The sequence below is a fragment of the Pelobates fuscus genome, chromosome 7 (genome assembly GCF_036172605.1).
Source record: "Pelobates fuscus isolate aPelFus1 chromosome 7, aPelFus1.pri, whole genome shotgun sequence".
NCBI classification, from domain to species: domain Eukaryota; kingdom Metazoa; phylum Chordata; class Amphibia; order Anura; family Pelobatidae; genus Pelobates; species Pelobates fuscus.
This window is the reverse complement of record NC_086323.1, coordinates 204,415,755-204,439,618: the sequence shown is the minus strand read 5'-3', so window position 1 is coordinate 204,439,618 and position 23,864 is coordinate 204,415,755. Positions and strand designations below refer to the sequence as shown.

At 46.3% G+C, this 23,864-nt stretch overlaps 1 protein-coding gene across 4 annotated transcripts in view; it reads left to right on the top strand.

Moving 5' to 3' along the window:
- LOC134568476 (oocyte zinc finger protein XlCOF6.1-like) overlaps window positions 1-13,763 on the top strand; it is a 34,068-nt gene extending 20,305 nt beyond the window's left edge. For 3 of the 4 annotated variants that reach the window (XM_063427090.1, XM_063427089.1, XM_063427091.1), the window contains exon 2: window positions 11,686-13,763. In XM_063427090.1, coding sequence (XP_063283160.1) covers window positions 11,755-13,050 — 1,296 coding nt within the window. In that variant the 5' untranslated portion in view covers window positions 11,686-11,754 and the 3' untranslated portion in view covers window positions 13,051-13,763. Of the gene's footprint in view, window positions 1-11,329; window positions 11,389-11,685 lie in introns of those variants that run through there. The other variant, XM_063427087.1, reaches the window with a different exon arrangement.
- Window positions 13,764-23,864: the final 10,101 nt, after the last annotated feature.

The following is a 23,864-nucleotide window of genomic DNA, read 5'->3' as shown; positions in this document are numbered from 1 at the left end:
TTCGACAGCTTCGACAGCTTCGACAGCTTCGAATGTGTCCAAAGTGCCATATACAAAAGTACCAATCTGTCCCCAAAGTATTTAAAGAGCTAGGGATAGTATAATACAATCCACCTGCCCAAAAGTAGTTCTTAAAGGGTCAGTACATTATGGTAGCAGTCCATAAGCCCCAATTCAGTCCCTTAAAGGGCAATATCTCCCAGGGACCATAATCACTGGGCAGGAGGCTAGCAACCAGGCTTCTCCAGTTCTCAGTGGCGAGGTTGGTTCCGCCACAAGGGATATCTGGCGGTAACTGCCTGCAGCTGGATAAGTCTTTACCGGGTTTGGGGATAATGGTTACGTGTGCTTCTAGGGAATGCCTTGGGGAGAGCAGCTGTTTTTGTAAGCGCGTTAAAGGCTTGCAGGAAGGGTTCAGTCAGTGGTGCCATGAATGTTTTGTAGTACTTGGCTATGAACCCATTCGGGCCCTTGCTTTTTCCTATTTTGAGTTGTTTTATGGCAGTCTGGACTTCGTCGGGGGATATCGGAACATCTAGGGTGTACCCTAAATTTGAGGGGGTTGTTTAATGGATTCTGGATGCTATGAAATTCTCAATGTCCTGTTCTGAGGGGAGGGGGGGGGGGGGCAGTCCTGAGGTTGTAGAGTTTGGTGTAGAAATTGTGGAAGGAGATCAGGTAGTTTGTGTGGTAAAATACCTGTAGCGGTTTTGATTTTAGGGATAAAAGACGATTGCCATTGTTGTTTCAGGGCGTTAGCAAGTGTGGCGAAACCAACCTCGCCACTGTGAACTGGAGAAGCCTGGTTGCTCGCCTGCTCCCTTTGGACTATGGACCAGATTTTAAAAAGGTTTATTTTCCCTGCATAAAGGCTTATTTGTGCCTTTCTGCCAGGGAGTTCGGTAGATTTTAACTACCGAACAAACTACCGTACGAGGGACCACCTAGGAGATGGAGGGTGCCGTCAATTGACCGCCCAGAAGCTGCGGTTAACCGCACCTTAATTGCCAAACGCTGGGTGGCCTTTGTTCGTCAAACGAACACGTGGCGGCGGCCATCTTAGCTCCCGAACAGCGGTGTTTTGCCGTCGAGTGTCTGGAACTAAAATCAGACACTCGACTAAGCAAACACCGCTGAGACCTCCAGACTTCCGTGGATTCATGCCGCAACTACCGAACGAGCCGCCGTTCGGTAGAAATACTAATGTTCACATGGGGAATCTAAAGAACCCAAGGAAACCCACGGATGGCAAGACGTTTGGGACTTTTGAATACATTGACGGAGACCGACCGCAGGGCCAAACCTTATGGAACTATTTTCGTCTACTGTTGCCTTTGCGGTCGGTCATAACGTTCAACCTTTATAACTCCCGAACCCCTAGTCCGATCTGGGTGTTCTTTGAGTATGTTACTCACCCAGATCAGGGCTATCAGGGGATCTCCTATTTAGGAGTGTACTCTATGTATTTGGGGTACATCCAGAAAGTGGGGAAGTAATGGACATGGCTAAGGGGATTATGTGTCATGCTGAGGGGAGGAGATGTGTGGGAGGTAACGCATGTGTGATTGGTGTACTGTAAATCCCTCCCTTGCATGAGAGACTCCTTTATAAGCCACTTGTGTTAATGAACGGTTGTTGTTGCTGCTTAACCCTGAAGGTGAAGTGTCGTCTCATTCTTGGGGGGGAATTTGACTGTATGTCGATTGCCAGGAGTGTAAGCTGTTCGTATGGCTTTTCCTGTTCGGCTGCTTCCAGGGTTCGTGTATTTCCTGTTCGGGAGTTGGGAGATTCGTGCAGTTTGGAGTTCGGGAGGTTGGTGATTGCAGTAGCTGCTGGTCTATCTGAAAGGGGATTATCGCCTACACGGTTTTTATCCTCTTGTGAGCGAAACGGTCCGTTACAGCAAGTAAGCACCCGCATTTGCCCCCTTTGGAGTAGTAAGAGTGTTTTTGTGCGTAGGAGTGTATGTTTGATGTTGGCGTGTAGCAGGTCTTGTAGTCTTTGTCTCTTGGCTGGGAGGACCGTGTAAGTGCTCAGTCTCGTGTCCTGTTTATCATTGAGGAGTAAGTAGTTTAGTTTCCATTGGAATGATTTCTGCAGTTGAGTGGGGATTTGTATGTCTAGTGACAAAGGTGAATGATCCAACTACGTTATCGAACTGTTGTTACTTGATTGTATAAGGTGGAAGAATCTATGTGGGACAAAGACCATGTCCAGTTTGGAGTATATGCGTGATACGTGTGAGTAGTAGGAATAGTCTTTATCGGATGGGTGGGTGGTGCGCCAGCCATCATATAGTTGGGCTTGGTGTAGTAGTTTCGTCATTTGGTGATGTGCCGATTGTTGATATCTCGTCGTTTGGGAAGTTGTGTCCAGAGGGAGTCTAGGGATAAGTTAAGGTCTCCCCCAAGTATTAGAATGCAAATTGTTCAATGGTTTTAAGGTGTTTTCTGAGTGTTTTACATTGGCATCTGTTGTTGAGGTATTTGTTCGCGAAGGTGACTGTGGTCTGACCAATTTGGCCTTTGGCTTGTGTCGTCTGTTTTATGAGAAGAGTATGTGAAGGGTAGTTTTGATGAGAGAAGTATCGCTACACCTCTGGTTTTGGTTTTAGTAAAGTTGCTAAAGTATCCGGTTGGAAAGAATGTTTTGTAGGGGAGGAGCTGCCTTATGCTTAAAATGGGTTTCCTGCAGGAAGGCAATGTCTGCCCTTAACCTTGTAGTTAGTTTAGTGTCAGGGAGCATTTTTCGGGTGTGTTGGGACCCGAACATTTAGTGTGAATAGTCTTATAGTGGTAGGTTTGTAGGGTGTTGTAGGGGAGGGTCCTCCCTAAAGGTGGTGGTATCTGGGAGCGGGTGTGAAGGGTAGATGGATGGAAGGGGGGTAAAATTATTGAAAGGAGAGAGAACAGTTAGACCAGAGCTCCCGAACGGCCTGGAAGTACAGTGGTGTTCGTGTCGTCGAGTAGCCGTTTTTAGTTCCACGCGCTCGACGACCAAACACTGCTGGGGGAGACAAAGGATCCAAGATGGCCGACCGCCGCGTGGTCGGTAGTCGAACGACGACCACCTAAGAACACACTTAAATACCGATTGCAACAATGTTGCAATTGGGTAATTGTAGCATTACTCACCTTTTCCAGGGGCCGGCCGCGGTCCTCTCTTCAAGCCGCGCGCGGTCATGCTGCTGCACGAGCCGCGCGCGGCTCATCCGACTGCTCAAACAGGAAGGCGGGCAGTGTCCCATTGGCCCCTGTCATGCCACACACTCCATACACTTACCTTTTGGGGGTGTGAACATGACAGGAGCCAATCACATTAGTTTAGATGCTACATATACTTACCCTTTTCCCTTAGTTCCTTGCCCTATCGTGGTTTCTGCTACAGTTCCCTTTAGCGCTTGTGGTGTTTAGTTGTGTTCCTCCGTATTTGACCTTGGCTTTGTATTCTGACTTCGTTTTCGCTTTATCCTTATCTGTTCTGTTTGCCGGTTTGCTGTTTCCTGTGTACCAGACCCCGGCTAGTCCTAGTTTATGCTGTCTCTTTGTGCCCTTGACCTCGGATCCTTCCTGACTCTGTACTTCTCCTATATACGTCGAGTCCGGCCACTAAGGAACGGTAGACGTATCTTCCCTGTGTTGTCTTCTGTTTAGCTGGATCCTGCGTGTAGGGGTATTATCTCATTACAGTAATTGGTGCCACACGACTCTGTGTGTGGGCTTGGGTTCGGTACCTAATTCGTTTCACGAACAGCCGGTAAAGTTGCTGTTCGTGAAACGACCATGTAAATGCCAGCGGCTTTCGGCTGCTAGCATACGAATACTATAGGAATACATGTAACCATACATTTCAAGGCAGAATACAAAGTACATTCAAACACAATATGTCAGCAGTGTGTAGGACAACCTTTAGAGACCCAGTTCCATAGTCTGAAGTGGCTAGGTTTGCCACAAACGCTCTCAGCGCATTGACACATGTTAATTTATACCAGACAGCACATCACATCAATCAAGGCTCCAGATACTTAGACGCTAGCTAGTCAGTTTTTCATAATAAGAGAGGTGCCCTTGAAGGCACAGTTGTACTTTGTGGATGCATTCTTTCTCCTTTTCCTCTCTCTATTACTTGTAGTTAGCTCCTCTACCTGACAGGTGCCCTTGAAGGCACAGTAATATCTTTATCTCCTTCCTTTCTATATCTTTACTGGGGTTATATATAACAAACTACCCAAAGAAGGTGCCTTCTCAGGCATAGGATATCTTCACATCATCTCTATCTCATCTCCGTTGCAGTGCCAGACTGCAGCTTGTATTTAATAGCAACATCAGACAGTATTTTTGTGTTGTCACACGATTTCCGTGTCGAACTTTCATTTATGACTAATTGTAACAGAGTATTCTTTATAAACTGCAGCTATAGATAGTCTCTATTTTAGAGCCTAAAAAACTTTAACAGAGTACTCTTGACAAACTGTTACAGTAGATAGTCTCTATGTACTGGACATCTAGGTCCATTTAGACATTTCAAACAACATCTCCGTTATTTAGATGCTGATTGTCCTTTTTAAATCTTCCATTTCTGCATATTATCTCTTTGTCTTTTTTTATACATGTATCTAGACCAGTGATGGCGAACCTTTTTGAGCCCGAGTGCCCAAACCGCAATACATGCCAACTTTTTTTCCTTAAAATGCCAACATGGCAATTGCGTGTGTGTGTGGGGGTGTTGTGTGTGTGTGTGTGTGTGTGTATGAGGGGTGCTGTGTGTGTATGTGTATGAGGGGTGCTGTGTGTGTGTGTATGAGGGGTGCTGTGTGTGTGTGTGTGTATGAGGGGTGCTGTGTGTGTGTGTATGAGGGGTGCTGTGTGTGTGTGTGTGAGGGGTACTGTGTGTGTGTGTATTAGGGGTGCTGTGTGTGTGTGTGTATTAGGGGTGCTGTGTGTGTGTGTGTGTGTGTGTGTGTGTGTGTGTATGAGGGGTGCTGTGTGTGTGTGTATGAGGGGTGCTGTGTGTGTGTGTATGAGGGGTGCTGTGTGTGTGTGTGTGTCCGTGTATGAGGGGTGCTGTGTGTGTATGAGGGGTGCTGTGTGTGTATGAGGGGTGCTGTGTGTGTGTGTGTATGAGGGGTGCTGTGTGTGTGTGTGTATGAGGGTTCTGTGTAAGTGTGTGGGGGTGCTGTGTGTGTGGGGGTGCTGTGTGTGTGTGTGTGGGGGTGCTGTGTGTGTGTGTGGGGGGTGCTGTGTGTGTGTGGGGGGTGCTGTGTGTGTGTGTGGGGGTGCTGTGTGTGTGTGGGGGGTGCTGTGTGTGTGTGGGGGGTGCTGTGTGTGTGTGGGGGGTGCTGTGTGTGTGTGGGGGTGCTGTGTGTGTGGGGGGGTGCTGTGTGTGTGGGGGGGTGCTGTGTGTGTGTGTGTGGGGGGGGGTGCTGTGTGTGGGGGGGTGCTGTGTGTGTGTGTTTGGGGTGGTGGTGCTGTGTGTGTGTGGGGGGAGGGTGCTGTGTGTGTGGGGGGGTGCTGTGTGTGGGGGGGTGCTGTGTGTGTGTGTTTGGGGTGGTGGTGCTGTGTGTGTGTGTGGGGAGGGTGCTGTGTGTGTGTGTGGGGGGGTGCTGTGTGGGGGGGGGGTGCTGTGTGGGGGTTGCTGTGTGTGTGTGGGGGGTGCTGTGTGTGTGTGGGGTGCTGTGTGTGTGTGTGGGGTGCTGTGTGTGTGGGGGGTGCTGTGTATGTGGGGGTGCTTTGTGTGTGTGGGTGGGTGCTGTGTGTGTGTAGGGGGTGCTGTGTGTGTGTGGGGGGTGCTGTGTGTGTGGGGGGTGCTGTGTGTGTGGGGGGTGCTGTGTGTGTGGGGGGTGCTGTGTGTGTGGGGGGTGCTGTGTGTGTGGGGGGTGCTGTGTGTGTGTGGGGGGTGTGTGTGGGGGGTGCTGTGTGTGTGTGTGGGGGGTGTGTGTGGGGGTTGTGGGGGGGGTGCTGTGTGTGTGTGGGGGGGGTGCTGTGTGTGTGTGGGGGGGGTGCTGTGTGTGTGGGGGGGGGGTGCTGTGTGTGTGTGTGGGGGGGTGCTGTGTGTGTGTGTGTGGGGGGGGGTGCTGTGTGTGTGTGTGGGGGGGTGCTGTGTGTGTGGGGGGGGGGTGCTGTGTGTGTGGGGGGGGGGTGCTGTGTGTGTGGGGGGGGGGTGCTGTGTGTGTGGGGGGGGGGTGCTGTGTGTGTGGGGGGGTGCTGTGTGTGTGTGGGGGGGTGCTGTGTGTGTGTGGGGGGGTGCTGTGTGTGTGTGGGGGGGGGTGCTGGGCGGGGGTAGGGGTACTGCTGGGGGGGTAGAGGTACTGCTGGGGGGGTAGGGGTACTGCTGGGGGGTAGGGGTACTGTTTTGGGGGGTAGGGGTACTGTTTTGGGGGGTAGGGGTACTGTTTTGGGGGGTAGGGGTACTGTTTTGGGGGGTAGGGGGGGTACTTCTGGGGGGTAGGGGAACTGCTGGGGGTGGTAGGGGTACTGTGTGGGCGGTGGGGGTAGGGGTACTGTGTGGGCGGTAGGGGTACTGCGGGGGGTAGGGGTACTGTGTCGGGGGTAGGGGTACTGTGTCGGGGTAGGGATACTGCTGTGGGGTAGGGGTACTGTTGGGGGTAGGGGGTACTGCTGGGGGGTAGGGGTACTGCTGGGGGGTAGGGGTACTGCTGGGGGTTAGGGGTACAGCTGTGGGGGAGTAGGGGTACTGCTGTGGGGCGGGAAGGGGTACTGCTGGGGGGGATAGGGGTGCTTGGGGGGTAGGGGTACTGCTGGGGGGTAGGGGTGCGGGTGCTGTCTGTCAGGGGGGGCGGCACAGCCATCCCTGGTGGTTCGGTGGTGGTAAGCACTGCAGGGGGAGGGATCTGTGAATCAGCCCCCCTGTCGTCCCGCGCGATGCTGTGTGGAGTGTTGCCATGGTAATGCTCGGCAACGCTCCACACAGCATCGCGCGGGAGGACAGGGAAGCTGCATCACAGATCCCTCCCCCTGCCTCCCGACCCGGAAGCAGAGTAGGCGCCTGCTGTTTCGGGCAGGCAGGTGCCTACTCAGCATTGATGGTGAACCTATGGCCGCGTGCCCACAGACGTACTAAGAGTAAATGTGTAAAATTATCACTTTGTATTTCGTTCACTATTAAAAGTTATATTTTACAGTATATATTTAAGGCAGTGTTCTTTCTCTTCTTGCTTTCAACCACATTTCGTTTAGGGTTAACCCCTTCACTGCCTTGATACTCTATTTTTATACCAGGCTTTCACTTTGTTAAACTTTCTAAATCTAGCATGGCCTCTTTACGAGTTGGCTCCTCAATGACTTGTTTTAGAGACAATCCCAGTAGGTAGTTTAGAATATGTGTGCTCCTGGCACAAGCAGCTATTTTTGTTTTCCAATTCACATCAGGAAGATTAAAGTCACCCATGATGATAACTTCCCCCTTTATTGTCATTTTAGCTATTTCCTCAACTAGTAGATTATCTAACTCTCCTATATGTCCTGGGGGAATATAAATCACACCTACATGAGTTACTATGTGATTACCAAATTCTAACGTAACCCAAACGGACTCGATGTTCGTCTCACTAACTTTTATTAGGCTAGATTTAATGCTATCCTTCACATAAAGGGCCACCCTTCCCCTTTCTTGCCTTCCCCTTTCTTGCCTTCCCTGTCTTTTCTATATAAAGAGTACCCTGATATTGCTATGTCCCAGTCATTTTTCTCATTATACCATGTCTCGGTAACAGCGACTAAATCTACATTATCAGTTGCCATTATTGCCACAAGTTCATGGATCATATTCTCTAAACTGCGAGCATTTGTAGACGTGACTCTAAGCTTATCATTTTTTAACACACTTGCTACAGGTACCTTCTGTCCTTGTTTTGGGGGGAAATTGGATTGATGTTTTTTGAGAAAGATGTAACCCATCTTTTGAGAAAGATGTAACCCATCTTTTTTGTACAGTTTATTTCCATTCCAAACAGAGCTACCATGAGAAATAAAGCCAAATCCTTGCTCCCGACACCATTCACCAAGCCACAAGTTAATGTCCCTAATACGTATCCGCCTGTCGTTCTAAGTGTTATGCACAGGCAAAACTTCAGAGAATGACAGTGTGGAAGATATATCATTGGCAAAAACACAAAAAAACTTCCTTAACCTCTGAAACCTCATTGCAAGCCAAGTCATTTGTCCCTAGATGGACAAGTACATTTAATTCCCCTTCCTGCTTTGCTCGCTTAACAATATTACAAATATGTCTCCTGTCTCTGTGAGCAGTAGCTCCGGGAAGACATCTCACAAGACCACCATTGTCCATCTCCACACTTCTTATGATGGAATCAAACAACAACTGCTTTCTATAGTCTCCAAGCCTTTATCCAGAAAACCACTATCCTCAGTGCCCTCTCCACAACACCACTACCCTCAGTGCCTGAGCCTGTCTCCACAACGATCATCTGGGTTTGCTGTGTCTCTCGTGCAGAGGGAACTTTCTGGCATTTTGGGTCTGGACTGCCCGTATGGGTGGGACCAGTCTGATATGCTTCAAATATGTTCTCTCTGTAATGGCACAAGATGAGCTAAAACCAGCTTGAGTTCTGAGCGGGACCCACCGAAGGGCAGGCTATTTCAGTTGCTGTCCGTTCTCAGAATACTCTTGCAACCTTTTTTTTTTGCTCTCCATAAGTTTAAAGGGTAATCCAGACGTTAGGCCCCTTGCTCACATTGCCTAGAGAGATATCCGCTATTCCTCACTGATGATGCCTAACAAGGCTGAAACGATCGTCTGGGGTTACTGTGTATTTACTCAAGTATGTAATTAATATTGTGACAAAGTGCCCTTCGCCACTTGTGCTTGGAGGGGACTATTAGCTAGCCTCCTGCCTTCCGACTATGGCCCCTGTGCTGATAGCTGTATTTTCCCCTGCAGAAAGGTTTATTTGTGTATTTCTGCTGGGGCGTTCGGGACTTTCAGAATGTGAGTAGTGCTACATCAGATAGCTATGCCATGGAGCCTATTCATGTAACAAAAGACTATGGAAAAGACTTTGGCTCCATGACCATTGAACTGTATGTAGGTGATGTGAGCGCCATTTGGTAATAATGTGTGCTCAGATCTAAGCTATCTGGGGATATGTTGCATGTATATGTTTTATGTAGTAATTGTAACATTTTGTAATTTTATGTCTTTTTGTAACCATGTGGTTAATGGAGTCTTGCCTCTTTCCTGGGAGATAATTTGATTACTTCCCAATTATCTCCAGGATATAGAGGAGGGATTGTGATGTCACTGTGGAAGTTTTTTGTTTGTATTGTCTGTGATTGGCTAATATCCAATATGTGTCCCATTGTTCCATCAGGTCCCCTAGGTGAGTGTCCACCTGGCGGACACTTGCATAAATACCAGGCAGGTAGCCCTCAATAAACCAGACCTACTTGCACCTTTCTTGAAGCCTCGGCTCATGCTTGGGGGAAGGGATACCTACACTGTGGGGATTGCTATAATCACTTACTCCCCAAAGTAAGCTCTTGTAAGAGCTTGATTTGTTCCTGATACGCTCCCTTGATTTAGGAGAGCGAGACCCCGGCGCAGCTGCATCGCTGGAAGTGGGTTTCGCAGTGCTGATGGTGTCGGTTGGAGTGCTCGGAGTCCTCGGCAAGCGCTAGGAGCATCGATTGGCAGAGGTACTCGGTCGGCGTGCCAGCGTTCCGTCACAAATAAATAAATCTAAATAGCCAGGGAAGCCCAAGGTGGATAAGGCAGACATTTCTGACATGGAGTACTGTGTTGCCTATCATTGATAGTTTTAATAACTCCTACTGCAAATAAAGTGATCAGTCACTGTGTTTTGTGTGGGTATCTTTTTCTTGTGCCCAGGTCTGTGTATTATGTGTGTATTTCTTCTTAGCTCTGTTTTTGTTATGGTTATCTCTGTATTATAATTGTCTCTCTGTATTTTACAGAGATCTTTATGTTGTGAGTAGAATGCAGCTTTATTGAACTCAAGACACCTATTGATACACCGAAATCTTGATTCACATACCATTGGGTCCTCCATGCAATGCATTGGCCCTGGTGCCACTCTTTCTCAGGTCTTGATTGCAACTTTCCCAGCTAACCAAATAGACGTGCTGCTGTGCCTTTCCAAACATAGAGACATCTCCCCAGACATCCCATTTCCCTGGACAGTACCCTCACACATTCTAAATCCCCAAATAGTTCATCTCCGAGCGCTCATACTGTCCAAAAAGCATCCTGATCTGAGAATGCATGCCTGAGATACAGCTTGCTAAAGTATTACGAGGTTGCGTCCATTCTCCTATCCAGCTCAGAATTCAAGCCTGATGCTCCTTAGTCCAGGTTTCGCAAAAGAGGGTTCCTGTGGCATCAATTAAAGCATTTCCTACATGTTATACATCACAGAGTGCCCATACTGTGCAAAAAGCACCCTGATTGGTGGTCACGTCACCGGTTCACATCACAGTCCAAATCTGGCAATCCATTCCAAAGCGTTTCAAAGTATCTCCCGGTCAGGCGCTTGATTCATAGAATGGATCCAGGCAATCCCCAAAGATCTCCAATTACGTCAGATAAGCATCCAGCAGGATCTCCATACCCTCTTGCCACAGTAATAACAGCCCTTTTTAGTCCATGTTAGAATGAGGTTCTGTGACACCCGCCATCTTACAACTTTACAAGCCGCCACTGCTAGCAAGGCTGAAATGTTCATCTGGAGTTGCTGTATCTCTCGTGCAGAAAGAGCTGGCCGGCATTTCAGATCTGGACTGTCCTTTTGAGTGGGATCAGTCTGATATGTACATGGCTTAGGTTCTCTTTGTAATGGCATCAACTGTGCTAAAACCAACTGGAGATCTGAGCAGGGACCAACTGAACAACAAGCTATTTGAGTAGTTGTCTGTTCTCAGTATCCAATTGCAACCTCTTTCTTTACCTCCTCAATCCTAATACACACTCTTATCTTGGCAATAGTGTTAGAGGAATTCCCTTGTTGACATCTAAACTTTCAGTTGTTTGAATGTGTATAGAGATTTGGGGTAGTGTGCAGGTTCTATATTATATGTTCTGAGGCTGATCGGTATTTTAGTCATTGCTGACAGTAGTGGGAGTTTGAGCACAGGGCTTAAATTTTCTATTTGGTTTGTTGGGTTACTATATTGAGTTCTATAGTCAGTATGAATTTAAGTGCATGGCTTAAATATGTGTATTTGCTTTTATATTACACAGTCATGTTACAGTGTTGTTGCCCAACACATGTGTACCCTATGAAGGGTCAATAAGTGTGATGGGGTTCATAAAAAATATCCCTTTCTTTCTTAATAGAGAATTTCTTTTTCATTTTAGCTGAAAGCAGCAAGGTGATTTACCTTAATGTGGCAGGTGATCTTATACTTGAATGACCATTTGAGTGATGCTTAACCCCTTAAGGACCAAACTTCTGGAATAAAAGGAAATTATGACATGTCACACATGTCATGTGTCCTTAAGGGGTTAAAGAACCTACAGCTATTTAAATGTGGATAGGGATTTGGGATACTGCCAAGCCTGTCGAGATATGTTTGATGTTTCATAGTCTTATTTCTGATGTTTCATGAAACTATAGTCTGTTTTTCTAGGTATGGTAAACAATAATTTATAGAGAGATTTTAATTAACTCTCACTGCATTTCTTTTTCAGGTGTTTACATCAGCAGAAGTAAGAAGTTCTGAAGGGCGTGACAAGAACAGAACTACACTAAGCAAAACTATGGAGAGATCTTTTAAAATAAAGACCAAGGATTCCACCAACTCTCCAAACTCAAGCAATCTCTCAGAATCCTATATGTCTACAAAGGATATAGTAAACATAAACTCAAATTATTTTGCATGTATTGAATGTGGTAAATATTTTGGCACTAAAGCAGAGCTTGTTTCACATCAGAGAGCGCACACAGGGGAGAATCGTTTCTTATGCTCTGAATGTGGGAAATGTTTTACCCGTAATTCAACTCTAGTTGAACATCAGAGAACTCACACAGGAGAGAAACCTTTCTCATGCACTGAATGTAGAAAATGTTTTGGCCAGTACGCAAACCTTGTTCGCCATCAGAGTACTCACACAGGCGAGAAACCTTTCTCATGTACTGAATGTGGAAAATGTTTTAGTCTTAAAGAATATCTTGTTAGACATCAGAGAACTCACACAGGAGAGAAACCCTTTGCATGCTCTGAATGTGGGAAATGTTTTTGTTCTAAGTCATATCTTGTTATTCATCAGAGAACTCACACAGGAGAGAAACCTTTCTCATGCACTGAATGTGGAAAATGTTTTGGCCAGTCCGCAAACCTTGTTTGCCATCAGAGAACTCACACAGGAGAGAAACCCTTTGCATGTTTGGAATGTGGGAAATGTTATCGCCTTCAGACTAAACTTGTTAGACATCAGAGAACTCACACAGGAGAGAAACCATTCTCGTGTTCTGAATGTGGAAAATGTTTTAGTCGTAAAGTACTTCTTGTTGCACATCAGAGAACTCACACAGGAGAGAAACCGTTCTCATGTTCTGAATGTGGAAAATGTTTTAGTCTTAAAGAATATCTTGTTACACATCAGAGAACTCACACAGGAGAGAAACCGTTCTCATGTTCTGAATGTGGAAAATGTTTTAGTCTTAAAGAATATCTTGTTACACATCAGAGAACTCACACAGGAGAGAAACCGTTCTCATGTTCTGAATGTGGAAAATGTTTTGGCCAGCACGCAAACCTTCTTTACCATCAGAGAACTCACACAGGAGAGAAACCGTTCTCATGTTCTGAATGTGGAAAATGGTTTAGTCGTAAACAAATACTTGTTACACATCAGAGAACTCACACAGGAGAGAAACCGTTCTCATGTTCTGAATGTGGAAAATGTTTTGGCCAGCACGCAAGCCTTCTTTACCATCAGAGAACTCACACAGGAGAGAAACCGTTCTCATGTTCTGAATGTGGAAAATGGTTTAGTCGTAAAGAACATCTTGTTACACATCAGAGAACTCACACAGGAGATAAAGCATTCTAATGTACTTAATGTGGAAACAATAGAGAACTCACATGGGCGAGAAACCATTCTCATGTTACATATCTGAAAAGAGACATGCATTCATCAAGTGCAACCTTTTTCACTTTTGTTTTTGATGTTGATCCTAAAGAAGGCAAAATCCCCAGTCTAAAGTGCTTCCAATTTTGCATCAAACAAGAAAAAAATTCAATTTTAACCCCAGAATGGCAGTCCAATATATCCTTGATTCAAAAAGTTATTACCCTACTAATTAAAAATATATCCCTCTGCCGGACACACCATCTGACAAGCCTCGCCACCTACCGGACTCAGTACCCCGGGACGTAATCCTTTGTGCCCACTACCACCACATAAAGGAACGTATCTTAAAACAAAGCAGGAACAACAAGAATATACCCAGTAAATATGCAGACATTAAAATATTCCCAGACCTGTCGGTGGAGACGCTGAGAAGACGGAAAACCTTCCAGCCAATTACCATCATCCTCAGGCAGCACCAAATAGCCTACCGATGGGGATATCCTCTCAAACTTCTAATCTCCAAAAACGGAACAACAGAGACGATGCACTCACCAGAGGATGGAGAAAGACTTCTCCGGGAATGGAACCTACCTCCACTGAACAAATCGCCACGTGAAGCCACTAAACTGCCAAGAGAGTGGCAGAAAGCATAACAGCCATGGACTTGTGCCAGCTACATTGCACAACCACACAATGGCAAATAAACCTTTCTGCACTATCCTCTCAAACTTCTAATCTCCAAAAACGGAACAACAGAGACGATGCACTCACCAGAGGATGGAGAAAGACTTCTCCGGGAATGGAACCTACCTCCACTGAACAAATCGCCACGTGAAGCCACTAAACTGCCAAGAGAGTGGCAGAAAGCATAACAGCCATGGACTTGTGCCAGCTACATTGCACAACCACACAATGGCTGGTAACGTATTATATATATTAAAATAAAAAATTAACGTTCATGATTTCTAAAGTTGACTCTAGTTTTACCATGTTTTTATTAAAGAAACATATAGTTATGGTTACATAGCTGAAAAGAGACTTGCGTCCATCAAGTTCAGCCTTCCTCACATATGCTTTTGCTGTTGATCCAAAAGAAGTCAAAAAACCCAGTCTGAAGCGCTTCCAATTTTAATAATTTAAATAACTAATAACAATTGTAATATGCCTATACATACTTGTACCCCAGACAGCCGAGGCCTGCACCCTACCTAGCATAGATATGCCCTCCACTAACCATGAGATGAGGGTTTTGATTTAGACGCCAACCCTATCTTGCCTAGACGAGTAATCTACATGAGCCCTAGAGCAGGAACACTGAGCTAATAGAAAATACTACTAGAGCAGACGGCTTAAAAATGGCATGGTGCTAAACAGGCAGACAGGAGTCGACAATAAAACTCCGCTCACCTGCCTTGCGGAACACATACTATATCGGAAAATTATACAGCTGATAAATAACAAAAAAAAAAATGAACCTCACAAAATATTAAAACCCCCAGGTGAATCCTTGTATCTACTATCACATAATGGAACACTCAGGAACCATATCTGACCCTATCTCCATATACTGAAAGGAATTATGACAGGATATCACATGTTTATGCAGGGGAAACCAATATGTTATTATTGTATTATATTAATGTATGTGATTATTGCCATGTTAATGTATAAATATATCTGCCGTGCTTGCCACCCATATACACATAAATTATACCATTAGCTTATGGATCTTACAAATCCAGCTCCACAAACAACTCAAAGTAAGAAACACTACTAGCGCTAAGGCACACTCTCGATACGCTGTGCATAGAGGTGGGCCCCACGTGCACCTCGGGGTCTTAAAATCACACCAAAATAATAAAGGAGCCAAGGTAGCCTCCTCAGTGAGCAACACGCGCATGCTCACCACCCCTATGGTACCAACAAGGGGTACCAAGCCCAACATCTGGGCCATATTGTATATAGTTGAGTTCTCGCTGAAACTCATGTTCCTCCTCTACCTAACACTAATTTGCAATCAAATAAGGTGGACTGCCCTTTAGGAGAGGGCAAGAGACAGGTATGTGAGGTAAGGGTTAGTCTTGGAGGCCATAAGCTTTCCTAAAGAGATGAGTTTTAAGGCACTTCTTAAAAGATGCAAGACTAGGGGAGAGTCTGATGGCGGTAGGCAGGTATACCTCATCCCAGACTGTAATTACATAATATGGGAAAGACATGACATATATTTTCTGTACCAAATGCTTACACACTCTGGTTTAATGCCATTTCCTAACTTGAAAGACTCCCACAAACTACCAACGACAGCACACTATTCATATCGCCAACTAAACTCGTGGTTACGCACACAGACTCAGGAGAATAACATCGTCTTCATGGGACAACAGCTGACGGAGTTTGAAAAAATGTACATGGGGACTAAACCACCGTTGAAAATCATATCCTCCATATACGCAACATTGACCTCAAAACACACACTGAAGGAACACAAATTTATCAAAGCATGGGAAAAAGAACTCCATAAAACATTCAATGAACCAGATTGGGAACGTATGATTTTAACCCCCAAAGCCTTCTCCCTCTACTCCAGACACATAGAGCTAGCCAAAAAACTCCTATACAGGTGGTACTTGACGCCAGTGAGACTACACAAATATAGCCCGGCTATCCCTACACAGTGCTGGAGATGCAAAACGGGTATAGGAACAATGATGCATATTTGGTGGACTTGTGCACTCCTAGAACAATATTGGAGAGACATAGCCAAACTCATTACAGACAGTACTGGGCATACCTTACCCTATAGATTGGAACATTATGTTTTATTTGACATACCGGGATCGATCCCCAGAACGGACAGATACCTTATATTCCATATCAACATAGTTGCCCTAGGTGCATTGGCACGGAATTGGTCCACACACACACAATACCCACCTTACTAATGTGTATCCAACACATAAACCAATCCTGTTATTTCAAGACCACTATGAGACGACAAAATACACACCCCAACAAGACTCACAAAAAGCACAGACCATACTGGGAAATAGCCTGGGAGAAGTGGGAAAAACATAGAAAGAAAATGTCGATCGTTTAACCAAAACATACACCACCCCACAACTTTCAGAACACTCTGTAACGGACCGTTTCACTTACAAGAGGATAAAACCCAGTTTAGGCGATAATCCCCTTTCCAGATGCACAGGCAGCTACTGCAAACACCATTCTCCCGACTGGAACCACACGAACACTGGAACAGCTGAACAAGAAAAGCATACAATCGGCTTACACTCTTGGCAGTCAGCTTACAATCCAATCCCCCCCAAGAACGAGACGACACTTCATTTTGAGGGTTAAGCAGGAACTCAAGACTGGGACACCCAGTCTGGCTTTTATTACCAACAAGTACATACAGGACACTCCCAGGGGGAGGATGAAATTAACCAATCACATGGATGTACCTCCCACACATTTCCTCCCCTTAGATTAACACTTAACACAATTATACTGTACACCTTTTTCCCCAATTCCTGGATGTACCCCAAATACATATGCTACACCTCCAAAACAGGTATCCCCTGATAGCCCTTATTCAGGGGGACAACATATGCAAGAATCAGCCCATTCGGATAAATGGTTCAGGAGTTATGGGACTTTAAAGTATTGACCGACCGCATGGGTAAAGTATCCGAAATCAGTTCCATGCATTTTGGCCCTGCGGTCGGTCACAAACAAGGGAATGAAAACAGGCGAATTGCCTGTGTTATAGAGCCTGGAGAGGGTTAGAATGAATTCCCTTGTTTGTGGCGGGTCATTCGGTAGTTTCCATACGAATTTCTGGAAGTATGGAGGTCTCAGCGGTGTTTGCCTAGTCAAGTGTCCGATTTTAGTTCCAGACACTCGACGGCAAAACACCGCTGTTCGGTAGTTTAAGATGGCCGCCGCCACGTGGTTGTTTCCTGAATGGCGGCCACCCAGAGGACACAGAACACATTACATGATTGCCAATTACCCGTTTGCAACATTGTTGCAAACGGTAATTGGAGGCACACTTAGTCCTGGGTGGTCTGGTTGTTCGGTAGTTTCCTCAATACAATGAATGGAGTGATTCTACCGAACAATCAGATGAATGCTGTACACATATATAACCCAGGTTAACTGCATACAAAAATACATACATGACATGAAAGTATTAAAGGCAGGATTACTGTACTACGCTCCACAGTCTTAAAGGGACAGTAGTCCCAAAATGTCCATTGCTGATTTTAAAGGGCCAGTAGCAGCAATACAAATTAGTACATGCCCAAATATAGTCTTTAAAGTGCAATATGTCCAGGGGCCATAGTCAGCGGGCAGGAGGCTAGCAGCCAGGCCTCTCCAGTTCACAGTGGCGAAGCTGGTTTCGCCACATTTCTCCCCTTTGTCAATTAGACTAACAGGGTACCTGACTTTCTGCCGGTCAGTGCCCTGGTTAGTCCAGCAACCCACCCACGAAACAGAAATAACAGAGCAGCCCACCCACACTAACCGGTTACTACATCTGGGTGAGGAAGGATTTTGTCCAAGTTCTGGTGTTTCACCACTGCTGGGTGGGAGACGGGTAGGCTGCCTTGGTGGGTTGCTGAGGGGGCAGAGACCAGCGGTACTCTGTCCTGTTGCCAGCCCTACCACGGGAGTAGTCTGGTGGGCGCCTGGTTGCTGGAGACTGGCTGTCTCCCCTTTAGGTGCACAGCTCGACTGCCGGAGGGGGAGACCGACTGTCTCCCCTTTGGATCCATCACACTGAGGCTGGGGAACAGGACCGACCGTCCCTATCCCTTGTGCTGTAAGTGCAGAGACTACGGTCCCATCTGCACAGTTGTGGGGCTTAACATCTCCCCTTGGTGGATTAGGTTGCCGTGGGAGAGAGGGTGTAACAAGTTCCTCTCTCTGGATGGCAAACTGCCGCTGGGGAGAAAGGATGGCACCTTCTGCTCCCTGAGGTACACACTGCCGCTGGGGAGGAAGGACGCTGCTCTCCTCTCCCTTCACCTCACACTGCCTTCCTGGCACATCACTTTGTTGCTGGGGGGCAGGAACAACAACCTCTGCCCCCTGTAACTCAGCCTGCTGCTGGGGAGGAAGGACGACACCTTCATCTCCCTGGGACACACACTGCCGCTGGGGAGGAAGGACGGCACCTTCAGCTCCCTGAGGTACAATCTGCCGCTGGGGAGGAAGGACGACACCTTCACCTCCCTGGGGTACACACTGCCGCTGGGGAGGAAGGACGACACCTTCATCTCCCTGGGGTTGCTCACAGGACCAGTCTATGAGGACCCCTACTTCGGGTTCTTCCTGCCGCCTCAGGGGGGGGCGGCTAACCTCCTCGGATGCAGCCTCTACTCTGCTGCTGTACCACTCTTCCTGCTCATCATACTCTTCATCCATCTTTGAGTTTTGCTCAGCCATGACCTGGTTCCAGATCCCCTGGAATGTGTCCATGGATATATAACCCCCATACTGGGCCACTTGCTGCCTCACCTTGGCCATAAAATCATCTTCAGCGTCAGAGCCTTCCATACTTGTCTGCTCCAAGTCGCTGGATACCTCTGCTACCTCGGGTACTGCTGGTTGCTGTTGGGCGGGAGGACCGGTTGTCTCTTCCCAGGCCTCATTGATGAGTCGCAGGTAATCCCCCTCCAGGTTCCATTCCTGGTTAACCAAATATCGTAGGTCTGCCTCGAGGTCAATAGCGCCAAAGAGACCCAGCATGTTCTCTCGGATGCCGTACAGGTCCCAAAAACGATAGTCGGTATCTTCCCCAAAGTCCTCGTCACCACTATTATTCCAAAATCGACCGGGGCCAGTGTAATCTCCGCCTTCTGGGAACTCATACTCTGCCATCCTGGGGACACACTGAGCCGCGTACCACTGTAGCGCCTGGTATGCGTCGTCGAGCACCAGTTCTGCGTATACTAGAATCTCGAGTCTAGTCACCCACTTTTCTGTGGTCTGTTTTCTCAGGAGGGGCATCCGCTCTGCCATTCTAGCCAGAATTCGCTGCCTTCTGCTGCGGCGCTGATCCCCTCGTGAATACTGTACTTCCTCTAGGGCTTCGTCCCACAATTTGGCTCTGACAGTCTCTCTGTACATCAACATGTTCTCCTCTGAGACTGCTCCAGACTCCAGGACGTAATCGTCCAATCTAACTTGAAACTTCTCCTCCATTTTCTGAGTTCCTTTGTAGATAGGGTCGCTGTACGGATACTAGCGTTGCCCTCAATTTGTAATCCAAAAAATGGTGTTGTCTGTAGCTGTCCCTCTGGTTGTAGGAACGATCCCACCGCTGCCACCAATTGTAACGGACCGTTTCACTTACAAGAGGATAAAACCCAGTTTAGGCGATAATCCCCTTTCCAGATGCACAGGCAGCTACTGCAAACACCATTCTCCCGACTGGAACCACACGAACACTGGAACAGCTGAACAAGAAAAGCATACAATCGGCTTACACTCTTGGCAGTCAGCTTACAATCCAATCCCCCCCAAGAACGAGACGACACTTCATTTTGAGGGTTAAGCAGGAACTCAAGACTGGGACACCCAGTCTGGCTTTTATTACCAACAAGTACATACAGGACACTCCCAGGGGGAGGATGAAATTAACCAATCACATGGATGTACCTCCCACACATTTCCTCCCCTTAGATTAACACTTAACACAATTATACTGTACACCTTTTTCCCCAATTCCTGGATGTACCCCAAATACATATGCTACACCTCCAAAACAGGTATCCCCTGATAGCCCTTATTCAGGGGGACAACATATGCAAGAATCAGCCCATTCGGATAAATGGTTCAGGAGTTATGGGACTTTAAAGTATTGACCGACCGCATGGGTAAAGTATCCGAAATCAGTTCCATGCATTTTGGCCCTGCGGTCGGTCACAAACAAGGGAATGAAAACAGGCGAATTGCCTGTGTTATAGAGCCTGGAGAGGGTTAGAATGAATTCCCTTGTTTGTGGGGTTCTTTCTACCGAACGGCGGGTCATTCGGTAGTTTCCATACGAATTTCTGGAAGTATGGAGGTCTCAGCGGTGTTTGCCTAGTCAAGTGTCCGATTTTAGTTCCAGACACTCGACGGCAAAACACCGCTGTTCGGTAGTTTAAGATGGCCGCCGCCACGTGGTTGTTTCCTGAATGGCGGCCACCCAGAGGACACAGAACACATTACATGATTGCCAATTACCCGTTTGCAACATTGTTGCAAACGGTAATTGGAGGCACACTTAGTCCTGGGTGGTCTGGTTGTTCGGTAGTTTCCTCAATACAATGAATGGAGTGATTCTACCGAACAATCAGATGAATGCTGTACACATATATAACCCAGGTTAACTGCATACAAAAATACATACATGACATGAAAGTATTAAAGGCAGGATTACTGTACTACGCTCCACAGTCTTAAAGGGACAGTAGTCCCAAAATGTCCATTGCTGATTTTAAAGGGCCAGTAGCAGCAATACAAATTAGTACATGCCCAAATATAGTCTTTAAAGTGCAATATGTCCAGGGGCCATAGTCAGCGGGCAGGAGGCTAGCAGCCAGGCCTCTCCAGTTCACAGTGGCGAAGCTGGTTTCGCCACACACTCTAAGACAACAAAGAACAGGTTACCAATTACAGTACTGTGAAAGTCATAGATGCCCAACATGTTACGCAAAGCAATAAGATTTGGCAATGTAACTGTGTGTATAAACAATAACACAAAAATGTATGCATAAAAAGTAATGTAAATGTAAACAACAGCAGTGAATCTGAAGTGCTTGTAACCTACTTGCTAACCCCCTCTTCCCACCCCCTTTTTTCTTTCTGTAACCCCAAGTTCTTACTGACAAAACAATAAAAATTGTCAAATTTAAAAATATATATATCCCTCTATATTATTCGTTTTGCAAGTATTTATCCAATTCATGTTTAAACATCTGTAGAGACTCTGACAAAACCTATTCAGGCAGAGAATTCTGCATCCTTATATGTTTTACTGTATAAAACCCTTTTCTCTGTCTGTGACAAAATCTCCCTTCCTTGTGTCCTATGTATAGCCCTGTTTATGAATAGATTTCGAGACAATGGTATAGCAGAGCTCCCTGTACCCTGGCTAGATTCCTCTGCCAAGGACTGCTTCCTAGCTGGAATAGGAGAAAAACCTCAGCGCTTCTGCCCCAGTCGCCATGACTTGACTGGGGTCCTCCTGGTGCCTCTCTGTCCTGTAACAAAATAGAGGACTAGCTCTATTACCTCCAAGCGTCTGGACGACACACAGTCTTGGGAACGCTAGTCCTAACAAGGACTTCCCCGCCAAATCCTCCACGAACTGGAACAAGGTGCTAAGCAGTGATTATAGCCCTTCCCTGCCCAGTAACTAGAGGTTTAATGCATCGAAACACAGCCATTTTAAACACAGACCCCAGGAGGAGTCTCCATTCTATTCCACACAAGCTCCTCACAGGAATCTCTAGGCCTGGGAGATAATTTTGTGGCGGGACCACTGTCTCTAACTGTGAATGGCCCTGTTTTATATGTGTTGATGTGCCCTCCTAGAATGTGTGTTCCCCCTTTTTACTATTCCTCTTTCTGTAATTTCGACCATAAAATCCTGCAATATACCTTTTAACCACTTAGAACATTTACTTAGAATGTTCACACCTCACTAGCGAAGTGTGAAAATTGCAGATCGCAGGGGAATGAGTGGCGAGTGCCTCCCCTGGGTGGCCACCAGTTCGTATCACTGATCACCCACCAGGGGGAGCATTCATCTCCCGAACCGGCCTGCATACACTGTCTTCGATCCCGCTGTCAGGGATCATCCTACCTGTTCCTAACGGAGCTATAACCACTTTCACTCTCAAACCTAGAAGATACGAGGCTAGGGCTCGTGGCTACCCAGGCGAACACTCTCTCCGGTGGATACCTGAGTATGGGTGTCCACGTCAGAGAGGGAGGCGCGCCAGCAGGCAGTCCCTGGGTCCAATTTACCAATTTACTAATACTAAGTGACCAGCTTCTATAGAGGCTGGGTCACTTTCTGCACTGGCCAATCACAGCCATGTCATTAGTAGGCATGGCTGTGATGGCTTCTAAGGGCACACGAGTCAAACGCGTTTATGTTCGGGTCCGGGGTCCAAAAAAACCTAATGTTGCTCAACTCTATTAGTCAGTTTATAAATCCGATGGAATGTTTCAATTAGATACTCTGCTGGCACTACTTCAGGAACAACCACTCCAAATAACCCAAATAGATAGTCTTCCATTTTTTCCAGTGTTATGTCTTCAGAAATGCCACAAAACCTTAAATTAGATTTCCTTGCTCTGTCTTCTAATTCTGAATTTTTTTGTTCAAGGTTGCTTGTGTTATTTGTTAAAGACTCTACTGTTTCTTTAAGGGTCATAATATGAAAAAACAATTTCCATTGCTTCTACTTCTGCAATTCTTCTTGTGTCCTGTTTAATTTCATTAAAGTTTGAGAACATATCTTGTTTTAATGCATCAAGCTGGATCTCTAATACTTGCTTTATTTGATATTGTATGTTGATTTGTTCATTTATTTGGAGAACTGAAGATTCTATATTGGCATTGGAATTGTTCGCTGGATAAGTAGCGCTTTCAGCTTTTCTAGATATTTCGTGTACTTCTTTTGAGGGGGCAGAAGCAAAGAAACCAGACAGTCTTTTTCCATTTTCTGTGCTGGTTTAATTTCTTTACTTTTCTCTGTTGGATTTTTCTTTGTTGCCATTTTAAATTACTGGCCAAAGAGTGTTTTCACCTTTCTTTAAATAAACAGGTTAATTAGTTGATTTTTTGTAAAAAAAAAAAAAATTATTTTCCTACCTCTCCTCTGGTTTCCTTACCTACTCCCTCCCCAGCAAACCTATTACAGCAATCGCTGACACACAGGCCTGGACTGGCCATTGGGCACACCGGGCATATGCCCGCCGCGGTGGCCATGGGCCAAGGCCGGCAGGGGAGGTCACAAGATCGGGTCAAAAGTGACATATCTATCTCCCGAACGGCTGACCGGATTCAAATGATTTTTGGGTATGTTTGTATTTGGAATGTGCTGATTAATAATATGTAACTGTTATTAATATTGTATGTATGGTTTTAGAGTTATGAAAGTTGGGTAAAAAGTATGTTTTAAACTGTATGGCTAATTGTGTTACCTCTCAGGCTAAGGGGAGGGAATCTGTGGGATGTAACCATTGTGTGATTGGATAATGTATAATTGTATGTGGGCGTCTCCCTTGCAGGAGAGAATTGCATAAAAGCAGAGTGTGTGCCATTAAACCTGAGTTCTACTTCACCCTCAATTTGGAGTGCCGTCTCTTATTGGGGGAATCTGCTACAAGGGATTGCTATGCTTGTCATACTCCCTTGCTAAATCACTGCTAAGCTCTTGTAAGAGCTTGTTCCTGTTTTGCTCTCTGGAGGAGTCTACGGTGGTTATGGTGTCTGCTGCAGTGCTTGTAGTCCTCAGGAAGCGCTAGGAGCATCCATCAACGGAGGTACCCAGTCGGGGTGCCCGTCGATCCGTTACACACATCATACACATCACACTCAGCACTCTCACACACATCACACTCAGCACTCTCACACATATCATAGACAGCACACTCACACATATCACACACAGCACTCACACACAAATCACCCACAGTACCCTCACGCACACACCGCACCCTCACACACATCACACAAAGCACTCACACACATCATACCCAGCATCACACTCAGTACTCTCACACAC